The 20829-nt window shown below is 42.5% G+C and overlaps 1 protein-coding gene across 2 annotated transcripts in view; it reads left to right on the forward strand.

Annotated features, from left to right (window-relative positions):
* The first annotated feature begins 673 nt into the window (after positions 1-673).
* Positions 674-20829, forward strand: part of LTK (leukocyte receptor tyrosine kinase) — a 132793-nt gene continuing 112637 nt past the window's right edge. The window contains exon 1 of one of the 2 annotated variants that reach the window (XM_039323899.1): positions 674-1140. Coding sequence is in view for 1 of the 2 variants with exons in the window: in XM_039323898.1 (XP_039179832.1) it covers positions 744-804 (61 nt within the window). In the remaining variant the exon portion in view is untranslated. The remainder of the gene's footprint in view (positions 1141-20829) is intronic. The other variant, XM_039323898.1, reaches the window with a different exon arrangement.

Genomic DNA, 20829 nt, shown 5'->3' on the forward strand with positions numbered 1-20829 from the left:
GGCTAAATCCCAATGCAGATACACCTATAAGTATTGACTTATAAGCGTTGAAAAATAAAGATATGAAATAGCTTTTTCTGGAAGGAGACATACATTTAAACCTTCCTCGGTTTTCCAAAGGTAACAATCAAATGTACAGTACGTAACATATGAAATTGTCCAAACCCTCCATGTGTTTTTGTGTTACAGTAAATAGCACCAAATGCAACATATGTATTCAGAAACATCACTTTATATCAGGCAAACTTTAAATTATAAAAATGTGCATTGGCAGAAAATGTAGTCATTAAAATCTTCATCTGTACAGGTATTGCGAAAATAGCTAATTTCTTTTACGATATTTATACCATTAGGGGGGAACGAAATAAGTTGGATTTATTTCAGCTTGCACCTTATTATAATCAACCTGAGACGTTTATCTAGGCAGTTAACAGATGGAATGGGATGCAACATTACCAAAATGAGCCCATCCAGGTGAATTCTAATGCTTACATTATGTATACTCAAATGGGGCGGCGTGGGGTGAGGGTGGAACAGTTATTTGCAATACTCTTCATCTTCACTTGCTGAAGGAAATGAATATGTAGGGGGAATGAAACCATTAGGGCTTTAGGACCCATGAGAGTCTGCCAAAGCAGGAGGTGGAATTCTATAAGCCAGCAAGAGTCCAAGTGTTAACCTCAGAGCTCTTGTAGAACCTTAAAGAGAAGGGCTGATGCAGAGACGAAGCAGAGAGCGAAGTCATGGGTTTCTCCCTACATCTGATTTTCTACTTTCAGCTGGTGCTCTCTGTCACTATGCTAGGTAAGACAATTGGCTGTGCAGGGACACGTTTGTCTTTTCTGGTGCCGAGTTTCTGCCTGGTGACTTTATTTCATCTTACCTTTTGAAATTTGAATAAAAAAAAAAAAAAGAAGAAAAGGGGGGCGGGAGAGAAAAAGAAAAAAGAAAAGAGAGGTTATTGAGGTAGTAGAGATACTGACCGAGAAGTTGGCTGGTAAATATTGCAATGAGATGTAAAATGTTTCGGAAGGGGAGGGAAGATACGCTGAGCCTTGGGTTATCAAGAGAGGAAGCAACTCTTAACTTATACCTGGCAATTCCGGACGGGGGAAAAAAAGGAGGCTCGTCACTGCATAGGTAAGCTTCGAGGGTGGGGGGTGGGGGTGGGGGGGTTTAGCGATTTCTGAGGGGGAATAAGAGATTGCAGGGAAGAATTCATTGAAAGAATCTGATCTGAATTATTGCCGGGAGGAAAGAGAAAGCTGGCGGGGGTTCTTCGGGCATGAGCGTCTGAATAGAGCCCCCCCCCCCCAAAAAAGAGCAAAACTTTGGAAAAATGACTTGGGTGCAGGAAAGGTTGTCGTGATATCAGCAGAAGGATAGTGGCATCTGGTGGATAAGAAGAAAAGCTTTGTTAAGGATCGGGAGGGAAAGAGACATCCAGAGGAAGGTATACAAGAGGGAGTATCAAATAGAAACTCTCCTCAGCTTTGTTTACTATTGTCGGCTTTATTCTGATTCTCACCAGGAGAGATTCCATTTAAATATGATGGGTTGGATAACTACAGAGAGAGTAAAGGGTTGGAAGAGTGGAAATAAAATAAAACATTGTAGTTTGAAAGATGACTGTGGGTTTTTTTTAAAAAATAAGCAAATTATTGATTTTATTATACTTTTCTCCAGTTTTTGGGTAAGGAGCCTCCCAGAACAGTTTATAACTTTAAAAACAATCCAATGTAAACCCTTAATAGTGTATGTGCAGGCTTTAAAACATAGAATTGTTACAATGTTGTGCGTTGTGCAATAGTCATCAGCCATACTACAGCAACCAAAGTTGATTATCCAAATACTGGAGCTTCAGCAGTTTGCATTGAAAGATTGTAAATGCCTTTGGGTAGAGACTTGTTGATAGACTTTTTTTTTCTCATTTTAGCTATTTTTTATTGTTATTTTATTTGTTACTGAAGCTGTTTTTATAAAACGAGAAGAGAACAGGGTAAATATTTAAAGGAACAATTTATTTTTTGGGCATTCTCATGATTTATTTCTGCTGAAAAAAATTGTTATGTGTATATGACACTATGATATTAACATTTTTATTGTGAGAAAGAAAGATAAAAAGAGATTGCTCCCCCCCCCCAATGCTTTTAACTGGAAAATAAGAGTCATTAACTTTACTTCCCAACAAACATGCATAGGACTCAACTGCACATTATTTGTTAATTCAGCATCTGGGAATCCTGATCTCTGTAATAATTAAAACTCAGCTGATCTCCTGAATTGTACAATTTTAAGCAAACTGTCATTTCAATAGAAGAGAATATATGTAGCTCAAGGCTGAACTGTGGAGTTCTTGGTGCTCTCTCAGCTTGTTTCTTGGTTGTAAACTTTCTCCCCCTTTCTCTTAAGAATGCCATTTCATTCTTTCAGTGATCACAGAAGTTTACCTATGAAATCTGTGCCTTTCTAAATTGTATGTGACTGCCTAGTTATTGTAAATACTTCTAACACTGGTCAGAAATGCTGAATGTTCAATTTCCTTGCAATTTTCCCAGGCTTCATTTTGTCTTTTAAAAACATTAGTATGTTAAATGTGGAAAGCAGAAAGGAGCACCCAGTAAGGAAAAGAATTATCTTTTTTTTAACTAATTGTTTTAGACTTGGCAGGAATTGCTACATAGAAATTACAAATTGTACTCTTGAGTGCAAACTTTCACTTAGAAAACCAAGTATTAAAGCCAGTTTCAAGTTCATATGATGAAAAAAATTAGGCTTGGATCTCTGAGAAGAAGTCTTCTAAAACAAAATCAGGAGGAAATGAAGGAATAATTAGAATATGAAAAAAAACAGAGGAAGAATTTAGTACTGTCTTTCTCTCTCTATTTGAAAAACCCATCAAACAAAATTTGGAAACTAACATATATGCACTAATTCATTATCTTCAGCACTTTTATAGTAGAAAGTGGAAGACTTCTGGGAAAGCAATAGCAATAACATTTAGCTTATATACCACTCCACAGTGCTTTACAGCCCTCTCTTAGCGGTTTACAGAGTCAGGATATTGCCCCCAACAATCTGGGTCCTAATTTTACTGACTCCAGAAGGATGGAAGGCTGAGTCAACCTTGAGCTGGTGAGAACTGAACTGCCGAACTGCAGGCAGTAGCTTGCAGAAGTAGCTTGCAATACTGTATTCTAACAACTGCACCATCACAGTTCAAGAATGGCAGCTTGAAGATAGCTTCATGTAAAATGAAGAAATTGTGGCTAAGAATATGGAACCGAGGTGTAGATTGGCTCCTTCAACCCTCTCTGGACAAATAGAGGATATGAGGTTGCCAGTGTTGTGCTCCAAACAATTACTTTGGAGACTGCAATTGCCTTGCAGTCAAGGAGACTGCAAGGCAGCAGTCTTTAGAGCAGCGGTTCTCAACCTATGGGTCGCGACCCCATTTGGGGTCGATCGACCATTTTTGGGGGGTCGCCAAAGGTGGCGATCCGCCATTTTTTGCGGCGCCGTGCACACGCGCCGCGCATGGGGGCGCCGCCGCACACGCGTGCCGTGCATGGGGGCGCTGCCACGCACACGCGTCGCACATGGGGGCGCCGCCGTGTGCACGCGCCACGTGTGGGGGGCATCACGCATGCGCGCCGCGCATGGGGGCGGTGCCACGCATGCGCAGAACGTTTGTGTGACGGGGGTCGCCGTCACACAAACGTTGAGAAGCACTGCTTTAGAGGATGGGAAAAAACGGAAGATGAGGGAATTTGCCACACTTGCTCCAGCTACAATCAGAGCCTTCCACAAGACAACTAAGTTCACCCATTAATTGCTTTAAAGAAGTCAGACAATTTCAAAATGACAAGGATGGAAACACTGGGTGTTTCCTTCAATCCTTAATGTAAGAAAATGAAATTGACAAATATAAATCACCAGCATCTGACAGATTACATCCCAGAGTTCTGAAAAAGCTGGCAGATGTTATCTCAGAACCATTGCACCACATCTGTCATAAATCCTGGAGCACCGGAGAAGTACCTAAGGATTGGAAAAGGGCTGATGTGGTTCCCATCTAATTAGTTTAACATCAATACCTGGGAAGATCCTAGAAAAGATAATCAAAAAACAGATCTGCAAACAACTAGAAGCACACAAAGTCATGATTAAACAAAAACAGATCATGCCAAACCAATCTTATTTCATTGATAATGTGACTACACTAGTAGACCAGCAAAATGCTATGGATGTAGTATACTTAGATTTCAGTAAGGCAGTTGATAAAGTAGACCACAACCTACTCCTTGGTAAACTAGAAAAAGGTGGAATAGACAACATAACCACCAGATGGATCTGTAGCTGGCTGACAAACCATACTCATCGAGTAGTCCTCAATGGCACCACATCCACATGGAGAGAAATAAGCAGTGGGGTACCACAAGGTTCCGTCTTAGGCCTAGTACTCTTCAATATCTTCATAAATGACTTAGATGAGGGAATAGAAGGGGAACTCATCAAATTTGCAGATGACACCAAACTGACAGGAGTAGCCAACACTCCAGAAGACAAACTCAGGATCCAAAAAGATCTAGACAAACTTGATCAATGGGCCCTATCCAACAAAATGAGTTTCAATGTGGAGAAAAGCAAAGTTTTACATTTAGGCAGGAAAAATCAAAGGTACAAGTACAGATTAGGTGAGACCTGGCTTAAAAACAATAACTGTGAGAGGGACCTTGGAGTCCTAGTGGATGATCACTTAACCATGAGCCAGCAATATGCAGCAGCAGCCAAAAAAGCTAATACAATCCTGGGTTGTAAAAACAGAGGCACAGAATCAAAATCACGCGAAGTATTATTACCGCTTTATAAAACCCTAGTAAGACCACACCTGGAATACTGCAGCCAATTTTGGTCACCATATGATGTTGAGAGTTTGGAAAAAAATCAGAGAAGAGCAACTAAGATGATCAAAGGCCTGGAGATTAAAACATACAAAAAACGGCCGTGGGACTTGGGTTTGGCTTGTTTAAAGAAAAGAAGAAAAGGGGAGGACAAGATAGCAGTATTTCAATATCTGAGGGGCTGCCACAATGAAAAGGGGGTCACTTTTTCATCAGAGCACCAGAGGGAAGGACAAGAAACAATGGCTGGAAACTGATCAAAGAGAGAAGCAACTTGGAATTAAGGAGCCACTTCCTGACAGTGAGGACAATCAACCAGTGGAGCAGCTTGCCTCCAGAAATCGTGGGTGTTCCAGCACTGGAGATTTTTAAGAAGAGACTAGAGAATCACCTGTCTGAAATGGTATAGGTTTTCCTGCTTGAGCAGGGGGCTGGACTAGAAGATCTCCAAGGTCCCTTCCAGCTCTATTCTATTCTAAATTCTAAATGGCGTCTTTAGGAATTTGTAATAAACAAGAAAAAGCAAGACAAGGGTTTGGCCATAGAAAGTTTTAAATGGGCTCAGAACTCAGAAAGTGTTGGACTATTTTGTTTTGACTATGAGGACTTAGAAAATAATTTTAAAGTATAAATGGATTTTCATTGGAAATAAATTATTTAGATATTGAAGACATAACAAGATGAGCAACTTCTAATGATTTTCCGAGGCATTCTTGAGGAATGAATCAATATTGTCAGCTGTGTTGCATTTTATTAGGAACAGCCTGTTCCCAGAAAAACAAGATATGCAACAAAAGTCTATCTGACAACAGCGTGAACAAGAATTTGTCATTAGATTAGAAAATAATCTGATGGGGCTTTAAAAATTAAGGAAATAAAAATGAGAATCCTAGAGAGCAGTTAGAAAACTTTCTTCTTGCAAAGGAAGCTTTTTCAAAATTTTGAAGAGATTCAAGCAAGGATCAGTAATCATCAGAATGAATTAAATTAATTAATTCTTAAAGAATTAAATTTATGTTTTACATTTAAAAAAGGAACAGAAAGCCAGTTTATTTGATCAGGGTTAAAATGAGAAAATGATTATTTTGGGTAGTTCTCTTTGGATGTGCTGACCTCTAAAATAGAAAAATGTTGTGTATTGGATTTGCTTACAGTTAACATGGCATTTAAGACTTTTTATGTATGTATGTATTTTATGTATGTATACTAATTGGACAACATTTAAATTGGCGTATGTAACTGTCCTTAAGGCAGGGGTTCCCAATCAGGGTTGCTCACGTCCCCTGGCGGTGCGAGATGATATTCCAGAGGGTGCGAAACTTGGGTTTTCAAAATTATGGTGTGTATGCATAATCCGTTGCCTTATTTCAAACTTTTGTAAGGGGTTTGAGAATATATCAGAAGCGTTCTAGGGGTGCGGGGTATAGAAAAGGTTGGGAACCGCTGCCTTAAGGTAAGGGATTTTTCTGAGCTTGCTTTCTTTACAGGAGAATTTGCCCTTCTTTGCTATGTGAAATTTCATCCTTTATTCATACTAGGATCTTAGGACCATTTTTGCATTTTAAATGTAGACTTGCTTACAGTTAAGAGTTGAAATATGGAATGATGACTGGTTTGTTAGTATTATTTTAGGACTCTGAACTTTTTGCTGTCATCTGGATGGGGGAAGACATTATGTATTAGGTTTGCTTATAATTAAGTGTTGAGTTGTGGGGGTGAAGAGTGTTATATCTGCCAAGTGAAAAGTGTGAGATAGTGTGTCAGTCCTCCCAGGTAAACCAGACAGAAGGTAAAACTAGATGAGCTAAATCTATATCTGTAGATTTTTAATCTACACCTGTTTTCCATTTTTAGCCATCTGATCAATTAGGGCAGGTCTTTCCTAAGCCCCTTTCTCTGTTAAGCCATTGGGGGTTTCCTCCTCACTTGCCTGATTATTTCCTAGGCAGCCTTTCTTTTACATAGTGAAATTGTTTATGTTTGTGATGAGGGTGGGAAGACATTTTTTTAGGTGTTTTTCTGTTTTTTGTCTTTTCTTGCACTTTTTTTATTCTTTTCTTTTTTAGTTTGAATTGAGTATTGTTAATTAAAAGTTTGAATAATATTGGCTTTTTTAAAAATAAGTGGAAAGGAGAGAATGTTTGTAACTATTATACTTCTTTTTAAATGTTGAATCTCCCTATCATATTACAAATGTCAGAACAAACCCTCCCTCCCTTCTTTCCTTCCATCCATCCATGTTTCCATCCATTTATGAATGCCAGCAAGGTATTCATGCTAGAGCAGTGGTTCTCAACCTGTGGGTCGGGACCCTATTTGGGTCGAATGACTATTTCACGGGGGTCGCCAAACAACACAGTCCACCATTTTTTCCCCCTTTTCCTTAACTGTGCTACTCCCTTTTATTCTATTGGCTTTTGAAAGCCAATAGAATAGACTCTCTTGAATAGAGTCTAATTCTATTGGCTTTCAAAAGCCAATAGGAATTGTCCAGGCTGTCTCTGCCCTGCTGAGCCCGCCAAAAGTCCCATTCTGCAAACGGTGCTGCACCAGTTGAGTAGTCCTCGACTTACGACCGGTTGAGTAGTCCTCGACTTACGACCGGTTGGGGGTTGCGGCATTAAAAAGATTGAGAACCAACCTTTTGCTAGAGGTTAAAAATATATCAGAAAAAAATGTCTTAATAACATCCAATGCAGTAAATCAAATGTGTCTGAGCATCCACATGGTGATTTAACCCAGAGGACATGTGAAAGGGTGTGTGTGGAATTTTGAGGAACAAAACAGGCAGTAAAGTCAATGAAACAAAAATTAAACAGGGTTTCCCACAAAGAGTATGGACAGAAAAAGGGCAAAGACAGGGTTAAAAAACCCTAAGTGCTCCTGTAAATATTTAAGGACCATAAAAAGGTATGGAGTTGCATTAATTTACCTTAATTACAGAATTCAACTTTCATACATGCAGCAGGTGGCAGCAGCATTTGGTTGGTGTTGTATGAACATAGGAAGTTTATAAACAGGGCTGTATCTGGCTAGGACTTGAATGTCCCCAAGAATTCCAGGCCGTAGGCTAGACTGGGCAATTGAAAAAAACATTACAGAAAATGGCATTGACAAACCCACTTCTATTGCCAAGAAACATCAAATGATTTTTTAATATACTTTTATACTGATGCTATTATGCTTGGGCAGATTTCAGCCTGAATCTGGTGACCAACTTTTTTACAATGAAAAGGAGGACACGAATAAATTGAAGAAAAAAATATCGTAAATAAAAGAAACATTGTATTTATTGCAACAATAATACAGAATACACTATAATATGATAAATGCATAATAAAAAACATTGGTAACAATAACATTTTATATTGTAATTATGCTTACATGCCTATTAATTATTTAAATGAGCACTTTTCCATTGAATAAATATTTTTTGTCATTGTATCATCTTCTAACAATATATTGGAAAGATCTGAACAAGAAATATCCTTCATATTGAATTTTACGGCAAGTGCTGCAGCTAGAGTATCAACATTCAATCTCGATTTCTCACTTGTCCAAAAATCTACACGGCTGGACTGCGCGGGGGTGGGCAGTGGAGGCAGGTGTTGTGAGCCAGGCGCTCCATGACGGCCACGTAGGTGCGCAGGGCGAGGTGCTGGCAGCACAGGTCAGTACTGCATAGACCACCAGCTGGTGCGGCCCATGGAAGGTCAACTGCCCGCCGCGCCCCCGCCCACAGTCGCCCCGCCAGCACCGCTGCCCTGCTGTGGAGAGCCAGCCCTGCGGCTCGCAAAGCACCAGTCGCGCCAGCTCTGGCCCTGCAGCCGCTCCCCCAGCCGCCCCCAGCACCACCACCCATCCTGCACATCCCCGTAGAGCTGGCCCCACGGCTCGCAAAGGCAAAGCACCAGCTGCCCCGGCTCCGGCCCTGCAGCTGCCCCCCCCCAGCCGCCCCCCAGCACCACTGCCCACCCTGTGCATCCCCGTGTAGAACCGAACAGGAAAGATCAAGAGAAACTTACTGCTCCAGTCTCCTCCAGCTATCTTCGGAACTAAGTAGGAGATGGTGTAGTTGGGTAGCAGTGAGAAGTGCAAAGTTCCTGCAACTTGCACATGCAAAGTTTGCCACCCAGGTGTTTTGGCGTGCTCAGCAGCAATTCCTATTGGCTTTCAAAAGCCAATAGGGGGAGTAGCACAGCTCATGCAAAAGTTGAAAAAAACCATCAAAAAAAGGTCCCGGAACGCCTTCTGAGCGTTCTATGAGGGAAAAAAAAGCCCTGCAGATTAGTCTTCAAATATAGAAAAAGAGGACATTTAGGAGGACATTTTTCGAGGGAGGACAGAACTCACAAAAGGAGGACTGTCCTCCCAAAAGGAGGACGGTTGGTCACCTTATGCTTTGTGCTTCCTGCTGTTTTAAACTTATACTAAATGAATAATGGAATTTAGAGCAGGGGTCCGTGGACCAGCACTGGGTTGCGGCATGCCAGACACCAGTCCACACAAATAAGCAAAGCCCCATCGTCAGGATGCAGGCAGCACGCGGAACCATGCGCCCTCCAATCCGTGGAAAAACCTCTCTCTATGAACGGGTCCCTGGCACCTAAAAGGTTGAGGGCTGCTGATTAGAGCTTTGGCGGGGAAAAGGAAATCAGATCTGTCTGCATAAAACAAAATATCACAAAAGAAAAAGAAGGGAATGATGTCAAATTAAATTAAAAAAAAAAACACAGGAAGACCTTATAAATAGCCTATGACACATTACGTAAGGACCCTGTGATCCAGCTCCAAAGCACAAAAGAAACTATAAAATAGAATCCTAGAAAAAGTCAAGATGAATACTGTTGCTGTTTAGAAATGTGATTCCTCTGTTTTTCATTGGTACGTTTTGCCTTTGTAACATAAACAGTTATCCCTTAACATTCACGAAGTAAACTTTTACAAAGGTGGCTGTTGTATCAGTGTATCTCAACCTTGGTCACTGGAAGATGTGTGGACTTCAGCTCCCAGAATTCCACAGCCAGCTGTGGAATTCTGGGAGTTGAAGTCTACACATCTTCCAGTGGCCAAGGTTGAGAGATACTGGTATATAGGCCATTGTGTCCTCATCATTAAACTTCAGACCTCGAATGCTTGCCAGGGTGAACCCATTACCAGGTATTTCCCATGCCAGAGGAACCAACTTGTATTACCCCATAGTATAGACATTTCAAAGCTGGGGGAAGGATTATTATACTGTAGATCAATCAGAATGTCTGTGGATTTATGTTTATAAGAAGAGGTATCTAATTCAGTTACTTGCGTTTATCTACTTACTAAATATAGTGTAAATGTGGATTTTAAAAATGATTAACACACACACATCTTTAGTCTTAACATAATTGTGAAAGTGTAAAACTCAGACCTGTGCTTCTGTATTTATCAAATTACCACAAGTTATACTTGCCATTGAAAAGTAAATACAGTATATTAAAGGTTGTCATAAGCATTGGTTTCTATTTATTACTGCACTGAATACACAACAGGAGCACTCCATAAATTACACGGCTCTGTATATGTGCATATAACAGAACTAGTTTATGTGGATGGGTAAAAAAAACAGGCATCATTATTACAGAGTATATCTTTCTAAATAAGATAATTTACAGACAAGAAAAATTCACGAGAGTCCAGATTCTGATTATTATTATTTTGAAACCAAAGTTGAGAAGACTAGATAGGATTTCCAGCAGTGAAAGAGCAACTTCAAAACCTTGCATAGTTCTTTCTCCTGAGATGAAACATGTAGAGGAAAAACAAATATTCAGAACAAACAAATCTGTGCATATTTTTAAGATTTGTTTAGATTGCAGAATATAGCTTTTGTTACTCAGGAATTTGGGTTACATTGGCACAGAATTTTATTTACACAGCATATGTAAGTTTATGGTGCACTCATTATATATATAATTGAAATCCTCCCTAACCATGATATCAAGATAAAGATTTTGTATATCATACAGATGTATGCTTGTCATTATTGCAGATACAAAATATGTATTATACAGGTGTTTTATATATGTTTTTGTTTAAACTGAGATTATGTTCAGTGTGTGTTTGTGTGTGGGAAGTCAGAAATGAGGCCTCCAGGAATGATCCATGCAGGGCAGTCTTTGTCTAAACAAAAATTGCATGAATCAGGTACGTGCTGGCAAGTTCCATGACTTGATGCTATGACTATGTGTGCCTAGTTTTCCCATAATGTTTGTCCCCTTGAAAACTAAAATGACTGTCTGCTCTGATGTGGATAATAGCCTAACTAAGCATTAGAAAACTGAAGTGCTTGCCATGTGAGTGCACTGATTAAGTTTGACATTGCTCAAATGACAAATGTCTCCCGCAAGCAGTTGCATCTTCAGGGTGAATATCTGCAGGACTGTCTTCATATATGCATGAAGGTTTTGCTGTCTTGTGTGAATGAACTCTCAAATATCTATGAAAAGGAATGAGTAGTATAGGAAGAAAAAAATCATGGCTTGGTAGACTTAGCTAATTTTCCATTGGCCACATTTCAAGATACTTTCTCTAGGTTGCAGTTATGAAATAGCCACAATTTCTGTATGAAATATCTGTTAAATAGGAAAAGAGTCCAATTTATTTTTGTTTCCATTAATTATATTTTATCTTATGTACATATCCTATGTACACAATTGGAGCTCCCAAATCTTAAAAGTCCACCTTCCAACTGAATCTCAGTTTTTCCTACAGAGAGGATATAATTTGTTTTCCCTGTGTTTAGCCCACTTCAGATACCTTTGTAATGGTAAAGATCATTTTGGACAATACCTGCAAAGGACAACTCTCCCATAGTTAAATTCTCTGCATCAGCCTATTCAAACCTCATGTCCTCCACATGATCAAGTGTTTTATCCAGCAGACAGGAGCCAGGCATCAAAAACAGAGGATGGGAGGTCTTTTACTGACCCAAATGACATTACAAGCAATAACAGGAGATCTATTTGCTGTAATAGAGGCTTTGTTATGGAAACCTGCTTGGCATAAAAAGAAAACCAGAATAAGTCTAAAAAAGAGAAATTTAAAATTATATGTAATGGATTAAAAAGGTTTTGAGAAATATGGATTGATTTAAGGACTAAGATTTAGAGTTGAAAATTTGTAATGGAATGGGAATAAGAATATGAAAGAGGTTTTTAGAAATTCGGATTGCTTTAACAACTAATTGAGTGTGTTAAGTTAGTAAGACGATGTTTTGTGTAATAATAGGTGTGTTCTTTTTTTTAGACATGATAATTATTTGAATGAGATTTAAATGCTATCTGAAGAAATAAGAGAGATTTGTGATAAAATTAATGAGTTATGAGAGTATGAATTAGAATATATCTGGATTAGTATTTTAGAAGGGATACCTGAAGTGATAATATGTTTATCTAAGATTAAATTGGACTATGGTAACTGTAAATTAATAAAGTTCAAAACAGGATTAGGATTTATAGATATGTAATGTAGAAATGGATTATGTTAAATAGGTTATATTATTTGAAGGAAATAGAGAGGGAACATTTAATGTATTTATTTGAGCTATTATATGATTTTGTTTTTGGATGATTGATCACCTAATCACCACGGTGTGTCTTGAGCATTCTGTTGTAAAAGTTAAAAAACCAATAATATTTGTTATAAAAAAAACCCCTCATGTCCTCCAGAAATTGCCAAACTCATTTGGAAAGCAACACAAAATGCAGGAAAATTGTTCTACTAAGAGAACAAAAGGGAACAAATAGAACAAAATTAATGGAAAAAGGATGCTAGCATCACATTGTATTAACAGCTTCATTTATGGTTGAACTAAGTTTTGAGAAGCATTTTCTTACTCTAGAAAAACAAATCAAGACAAGATGGGGATGAGGGCTTTATGCTATCTCTTAAAGTAATTGTTTAGGAAAAAGATTGATTCATTTGATAACGAAAAGCAAAGAAAATAATATAGAGTAAAGTTTCTTGCATAGGTAATTGATTCTGCTATGTATTTAATTCTTAGTATATTAAATGCAAAACAGTCAGATTTTTTTCAGAGAGGGAGATATAAAGACTGTTAAAAAGGGAATAGATTCAAACATGCAAAAGAAAAAAAAAAGTAATATTTAGCATGAGCTTTGGTATCCAAAGCCAAGATGCTGTAAATTCAAACTGCATTTGCTGATGGTTTGATTCCTCTTAACATTCATTCTGTACTTTGGGGAGAGATGGAAAGAGAGAGTTCTAAAACGAAAAAAGAAATATATGCCCCCAAAGTTTTGCATTTGTTTGATTTGTTTCCTTGTGGCTGTTCTACTCTCCCATATAACCCCTGAACCTCAAGAACTGTACATTCCTTTTCTGCCCAGACACTGAAAAGAAGAAATATCTGATTCTACAGTTACGACTGCAACAGCAGTGTATGGTACTGAATATTGCATTTTGTATTGAACAGTTCCTGCTTTCCAGATGGCATTGTGAGAAAACTGGGGGAATGAGCAAGATTTGATGTAGGCTTTCCCATACAAGAAGGATCTTTGTATTTCACAGTATCTTATGGCAACTATATTTCTATGCATCCTGTTAAAGTACCTTTATGATATGAGACACTGTATCTCTAGCTAGCACCTGCCGCTCCTGTTAATTGCTCCTGAAACATTATCACTTCTCTCCTAAGTATGTTTGAGTGAGGTCAGGATCAGCTTGCAGTGGCAATATGAGGTAAGGGATAAGACAGTTATTTTACTTCCATTAACAAGCATGGTCTATCCATCCCAGCTCCCCTTTGCAGTTTTAAGAGAATTCCTAAATGGCACTGAACCTGAGAAGCAAATTTTCATTGGTGCAATTTTTCACGAACCAATTTTCATTGGTATAATTTTAGTGAAAAAAATAATCATTAAGAGAAAGATAAGGCAAAGCCGTGTTGCATGTAGTTTTGTGGAACTATCTTTGCTTCTGCTTGTAGATCCACCTGTTCTCCAGCATGATTGGATGGAGAACCCACGGATGGGTTGTCTTAATCTATCTGCTCCAATTAGACTAAGTCTGAAATTTAGTACCGCCCCCTCTGTGCCAACTGCACCCCAGTTTTAGACTTAGTCTCTTTGCCCCAAGACGCGTTTTGTCTTCGCTCCTGGAGCAGAAGACTGTTTAATTCTATTTAATTACTTAGCTCAGGCTATTATTATTATTTGTTATTTTATTATTGATTCAGAATCGATTATATCTAGAAGAAAGATCAATTATCCCAGTCTGAAGCCTATTCAGGCTGACAGACTCACAATCCTCTCCCTCTGGGGGGGGGGGAAAACTTTTCCCTTCTTTGTTTTCCTCAGTTAGGGACAGCAAGATCAAACCTTTGATTTAGGTCGTTTTCAGAGCCTCATCAAGCCTGGAGGGAGCCTTCCCAGGTCCCTCAGCCCCAGCAGAGAGCAGCAGGTGAGAATTTGGGCGCGGCCCAATTTTTGGAGCCGGGAGGGCCTGTCAGGCCTTGGACGACAGCTTTTCCAGCCGGCCTAATCACATGCCACCAGCTGCTTTAGGAGCCCAGGCGATTCACCTGAACGAGGGCTCGTTGCAGCTTAGACCCTAGGCCTCAAGGCCTTCTCCCAATTTTCGGAGCCGGGAGGGCCTGTCAGGCCTTGGACGACAGCTTTTCCAGCCGGCCTAATCACATGCCACCAGCTGCTTTAGGAGCCCAGGCGATTCACCTGAACGAGGGCTCGTTGCAGCTTAGACCCTAGGCCTCAAGGCCTTCTTCCAACGGCCGTTTTTTAGGGTGCGAAATTGGCGGCCGCCATTTTGAATTGCCTCCCAGCAGCCATTTTGGGTGTGGCTGAAGCCCCCGGTGGCCATTTTGTATGTGGGTGAGGCCCTCGGCGGCCATTTTGTGAGTGGCGGAAGTCACTGGCGGCCATTTTGTGGGTGGCTGAAGTCGCCGGCGGCCATTTTGTGTGGGGCTGAAGCCTCAGCGGCCATTTTGAGTGTGACTGAAGTCACTGGTGGCCATTTTGTGGGTGGCTGAAGTCACCGGCGGCCATTTTGTGTGGGGCTGAAGCCTCGGCGGCCATTTTGAGTGTGCCTGAAGTCATTGGTGGCCATTTTGTGTGTGGCTGAGGCCAGACTGCCTGGAACTTTCTTCTGAAGGCAGTATTACATCATCGGTGGCAGGATCGTCGAGAGAGCAGGTTCGACCGGGGAGGGCCGGATCGATCCCAAGTGATCGGGGTGCCCATTAACTCCCCGCCCATCCCCCTCTTGGGCTGAAGTATCTCTGTAGACTCCCTTGGTGAAGTACAGCGCCGAGGGGGGCGTTTTGCCAAGGTTGAGACCAGAGCAACTCATCATGGCAGAGAAAGGCACCGAGCCGGCCAAGAGGAGTCGCCAATCAGAGGCAAGTGGTAAGAGCACCACCAAGCGAGCCCGGCCAAGCAGGGAGCCACAGAGGGAGGAAGGGTGCCAAAGACTGAGAGCGGCCTCCCCAGATCTGACAGACACGATGGGAAGGTCTATTTTGGAGCCCCTTTCTTCGTACAGTGCCTCAGCCCCAGGGGCCTGGTCTCCCCCCAGGGGAATTCCTGAGTCAGATTCAAACCTAACAGTGGCTTCAGGGAGGGGTATAACCGGTCAGGACACCTCAGGGCCCCAGGCCACATTCACTCCCACTGCAGCAGGACTTCGCCCTCCTGAGAACCAGGCCCTGAACCCAAACCTCCTCCAGTCCATGATAGCCCAGGCTGTGGCTCAATTTATGGCCTCCAACACCACAGACACCCCCCCCAGGCCACGTATCATCCACAATCTCCAGATTTGATGGAGGATCCCTCATCGGATTTGGAATCTACAGGGGCTGAACAATCTGGCCTGATTTTGTTTGAGGACGAGGGCATCACTCCCTCTGACCCCACCCCTCCTGTCGGTCTCTTTGACCATTCATTCTTTAATTCCCTGCTACTCAGGGCCTGCACTAGTGCAAACCTCCCCCAAGAACAGGAGACCCCACCTCCAGGGGTCCCCACGCCATATACACCAAGCCCTCAGTCTCGCAGAACAATATTCCCTGCCCTCCCCTTTTTCTGAATATAGTTCAAGAACAATGGGAGAACTTAGGATCCTTCTTAAGCCCCGGTGCAGTAGAGAGAACATTATTCAATGTTGCCCGTTCCCTGGCCTCCCTATTGGAGATTCCTGAGATTAATGAGCCTTGAACTCATTGTCTCCCAATGTTAACATCCCTGGGGACATAAATGAGGCACTTAGGGCGGAGGATAAAAAGATTGACTCCGCATTGCGTAGTTCCCATCTGGCATCAGCCTGGGCAACAAGGGCAGCAACGTCCATGGCCTTCTTCGCTAGGGCTTCAGCCCTTGGGTTACGTGAGCTCCAGGACAGGATCCCTCCAGACCAGCTCAGAGCTCACCAAAATCTGGGTAAGTTAGTGGCTACATCCCAGTACCTAGCCGACGCTTCTCTGCACATGGCTAGATACACTGCCAGACCATCGCTGCAGACATCTCAGCACGAAGGTTCCTTTGGCCCAGGAATTGGCGAGCAGACACCAAGACCAAGTGGCGTCTGGCCTCTAAACCTTACACAGGTGGACATCTCTGTGGTAAGGCACTAGGACCATACTTAACTGAAGGTAAGGACAAACGTAAAACTCTGGTTAACTCATGTCACAGAGCAGTTACAGGAGGCTGCCTTTCGACCAGCTCCATCCTGGGACTGGGCCCAGGCATCCCTCTATTCCTTTCAGAGACAAGAACGACAGCAGGATCGTTCAGCATGCAGAAGCAGACCACAGATCCAGGCCAAGCGGCCCCTTCAAGACCGAGGGGCCGTTCCTCTGAACGAGGCAAGTGACCTCACAGTCTCACTTCCCATAGGAAGCCAGCTGGCCCCTTATTCCAGCACTTGGGCAGTCACCACTACAGATGCCGGCTGGTCCCTTATTCCAGCACTTGGACAGCCATCACTACAGATGCATGGGTGTTAGACACTGTCAACAGGGTTTGAGACTAGAAATTGTTCTCAACCACCTGACAATTCCGCTCTTGCCCTATCCCAACGAGCAGGTCCAGGGCTGACTTTATGTCAGATGCCATAGCTCATTTATTACAAATACGAGCAATTGAACCAGTACACAAGACCAAGAAGGACGAAGGTTTTACTCAAACCTCATCGTCATCCCTAAGACTTGGGGGGCTGGAGGGCAATCTTAGACTTGAAAGGTCTAAATCTTACTTGAGGTATAAGAAGTTTAAGATGCAACCACTTCAATCAATCCTGGCCAGCATCAGGCAAGGTGACTTTCTTACCTCAATAGACCTAACTGAGACATGTTTCCTAACCACCGCAAATTCCTCAGATTCAGCTATGCCCATTACCAGTACAGAGCCCTACCATTTGGCCTCTCATCGACACCGAAGGTATTTACAAGGTACTGGCAGTGCTCGCAGCCCACCTTAGACAAATTCCAATCAGAATTCAATGCTATTTAGATGACATACTAATTCAGTCATCATCATTCCGAAACGCTCAGTCAGACCTCGCCCTAGCCATCAAGGTCTTTCAGGAGCACGGGTTTTCTGTTAATTTCCAGAAAAGTCATACAACAACCCAGCTCCTCCATTTGGGCGCTGTTATAGACACGGACAATTGTACGGTCTACCTATCTCAGGACCGAAGGAACTCTATTCAGACTCTTGTATGTCGGATCCTAAGGGCCAGAGTAATCACATTGGCCTCCGTATCACAGCTACTGGGGAAGACGGTGTCCTGCGTGCAAATTGTGCCATGGGCATACCTCCATGCCAGAGAATTACATGGCTTCTCCTTCCATTTCAGAGACTTGAACTCCCTTCAATGGTGGGACTCCCCGGCGCTGTCACGGGGAGCAGTATTAGAACCAGACAGGATTACCATTACCACAGATGCAAGCCTGTTTGGGTGGGGGCACACCTTCACACGCACTGGGCTCAAGGTCGGTGGTCCAAACAGGACCTAAGGAACAATATAAACTGGCTGGAACTCAGAGCCATACATATGGCCCTAAAGAGATTCACCGATATAGTACAGGGCCAACATGTCCTGATTTTAACCGACAACATTACAGCCAAGGCCCATGTCAACAGACAAGGGGGGACAAGGTCCAGGCCTCTCATGCAGGAGGCCAAATTGCTGGGGTCCTGGGCGGAACTGAATCTTCCCTCCATCAGGGCGGAGTACATATCTGGAGTGACCAACCAGCAGGCGGACTCACTGAGCAGAGCAACCGTGGATCATTCTGAATGGCAGCTGGATCCGAAGGTGTTTAGAGAGATCGTGGACAGGTTTGGTTCCCCAACCTTAGACCTTTTGCCTCCCCCACCAACTCACAACTTCCCAGATTCCTTTCTGGGTTCCCACCTCCATCAGCAGAGGGAACAGATGCACTCCACAGTCCCTGGCCCAGGGAACTGCTCTGTGCCTTCCCTCCTCTGCCGTTTCTTCCTGCCACGATCAGGAAGATCCTTCGCGAACGAGCAGAGGTCCTCCTGGTTGCGCCGCATTGGCCGAGACGCTCTTGGTCACCGACCTGATGGAGCTCTCCGTATCACCTCCATGGAGGATCCCAGCAAATCACATCTCCCACATTCAGGGGGAACTACGCCATCCAGACCCTCAATGACTCCAGTTAACCGTCTGGCACTTGAGAGGCAGGCCTTAGGCTGAGACTCATATTCGTCAAGGGTCATAGCTATGATTCAGCAATCTAGGTGACCCTCGACGAATAGAATATACGATGCCACATGGAGAGACTCCTGTAATTGGTGTTCAGTTCGAAAAATTGACCTTTTGGCGGTTTCAATGCCAGTTATCTTGGAGTTCCTGAGGGATGGTCTAGACAAAGGGCTTTCCACAAGCACCATCCGCAGGCAGGTAGCATCACTTGCCACAGTTATTTCCTGTGGCAATGAATCCTTAACACATTACCCTATGATACGCTCCTTCCTAAAAGGAGCTAACAACGTCAGACCATCAACTGTACATAGATACCCCTCGTGGGATCTTCATCAGGTTTATAGGTTCTTGTTTCGCACCCTTTGAACTATTGACACTGGTTTGTTTAAACAGTTATCGATGAAGGTGGCATTTCTTGTTGCTGTAACTTCAGCGAGAAGGATATCTGAACTGGCTACTCTTCAGTGAGGAAGGACCTGTGTACATTCCATAAGGACAGGGTAACCCTTAGGCTAGGCCCCTCCTTCGTGCCTAAGGTCAAGTCCTTGTATCCTAAATCTCAGGAAATAGTTTTGCCGGACTTCTGTCCTAACCCATCTAATGAGATAGAGGTTCAGTGGAACAAATCGGATGTGCGCAGGGCTTATATTGTTATATACAGAGAACCTCATCTTTCCACAGAACAGAGGCTCTGTTTGTGTACTATCACCCTTCATCACTAGGTCAGAAGGTTTCTTCAACCACAATACGCAGGTGGATTAGAGTTTGTATTTCTCTGGCATACCAGTCTCAGTCACTGCGAGATCCCAGGCACTACAAGAGGGATATATATGCATCTTCTATGGCTTCATTTGGCCGCAGGGTCCTAGAACACGCATTAACATTGGGTGGGAACCAGGCCCAATCTAATTCCCCACCCTAGGGACACAGGGCTTTGGTATGTCCCATCCGTGGGTTCTCCATCCAATCATGCTGGAGAAAGGGGCGTTGTCTTACCTGAACGCCTTTTCTCAGCATGATGATGGAGAATCCACTCCCTCCCATTAGGTCAGTTGGCCTGGTCCCCATTTGTTCAGACGCGTCGGACTAAAGTCTGGGTATCGCCTTAGCCTAAAACTGGGGTGCAGTTGGCACAGAGGGGGCGGTACTAAATTTCAGACTTAGTCTAATTGGAGCAGATAGATTAAGACAACCCATCCGTGGATTCTCCATCATCATGCTGAGAAAAGGCGTTCAGGTAAGACAACGCCCCTTTTTCATGTAGCACCTCAATTGCTCTCAGATCAAAGTGAGGTTTCATTGACAATTCCTGGTTGGGTAAAGGTCTCTTCAAAGCCACAGGCCCAATGTTTCTAATATGCAGGGAATTAGATAACATTGCCTCAACATAAAGCTGTTTCTGACTTTTATCTGGAAGAAATGACATTAAACTGAAAAGTGAAAAATATGGAAGGTTGAAAAACCCTTGGGGGTGAAATTGCTGATATTTCATAGACACAAATCTCCACTTGCCCAAAAGCCTCTAGTCAATGCCAGCTGTCTCCCTTCCAAGACTTCCCTTGTACTTACTCAAGTTAAAATAGATCAAAATGCTCTTAATTTTCATTTTCTGTACTTCTACATTATGTCCTTTTAACCAGTTTCTCTCTTTAATTATCATATCAAAGTGCTATCCAATATTCCTGAAGCTGGCATAATATACTATATGCAGGGTATGTGATACTATCCCCATTGCAAGTATTTTTTCTGTCGCAGGGAGGCCAATGAAGAGTGCTAGTTTAACTACTTTCCTGCAAGATAAGTTAAGAAAAGTGATCGGCAGATTCCATAGTTCTGCCCCCATTCCTCCGTATCATCTGTCATCCCCCAACCATTGCCCTTAACATGGGTAGAGCTGGATTGGTCAACTGTAGATGGCTGCTTAAAATTGTGGGTTTAGCAACCTTTCAAGTTGTTCAGCTTACAGGCGGCAAATTGAAACATGAGAAAACTCTTGACATGCTCCTGTAACTCAGGTGGTCTAGCGTCAATATTTTGGAATACAGGCCCTGCTTTGACTCGTGCACCAATTAAGCTTATGCCTAGAACAAGAGGCACGTCTATTTATTCCTTCTGACTTCTTATTTGATCTACTATAACTCATACTAAATGAAATAGCCCCTGAAGATTACTGAGAAGCATT

This window comes from Crotalus tigris, unplaced genomic scaffold, assembly GCF_016545835.1.
Source record: "Crotalus tigris isolate CLP2741 ecotype Arizona unplaced genomic scaffold, ASM1654583v1 scf7180000024286.1529876, whole genome shotgun sequence".
Classification (NCBI taxonomy): domain Eukaryota; kingdom Metazoa; phylum Chordata; class Lepidosauria; order Squamata; family Viperidae; genus Crotalus; species Crotalus tigris.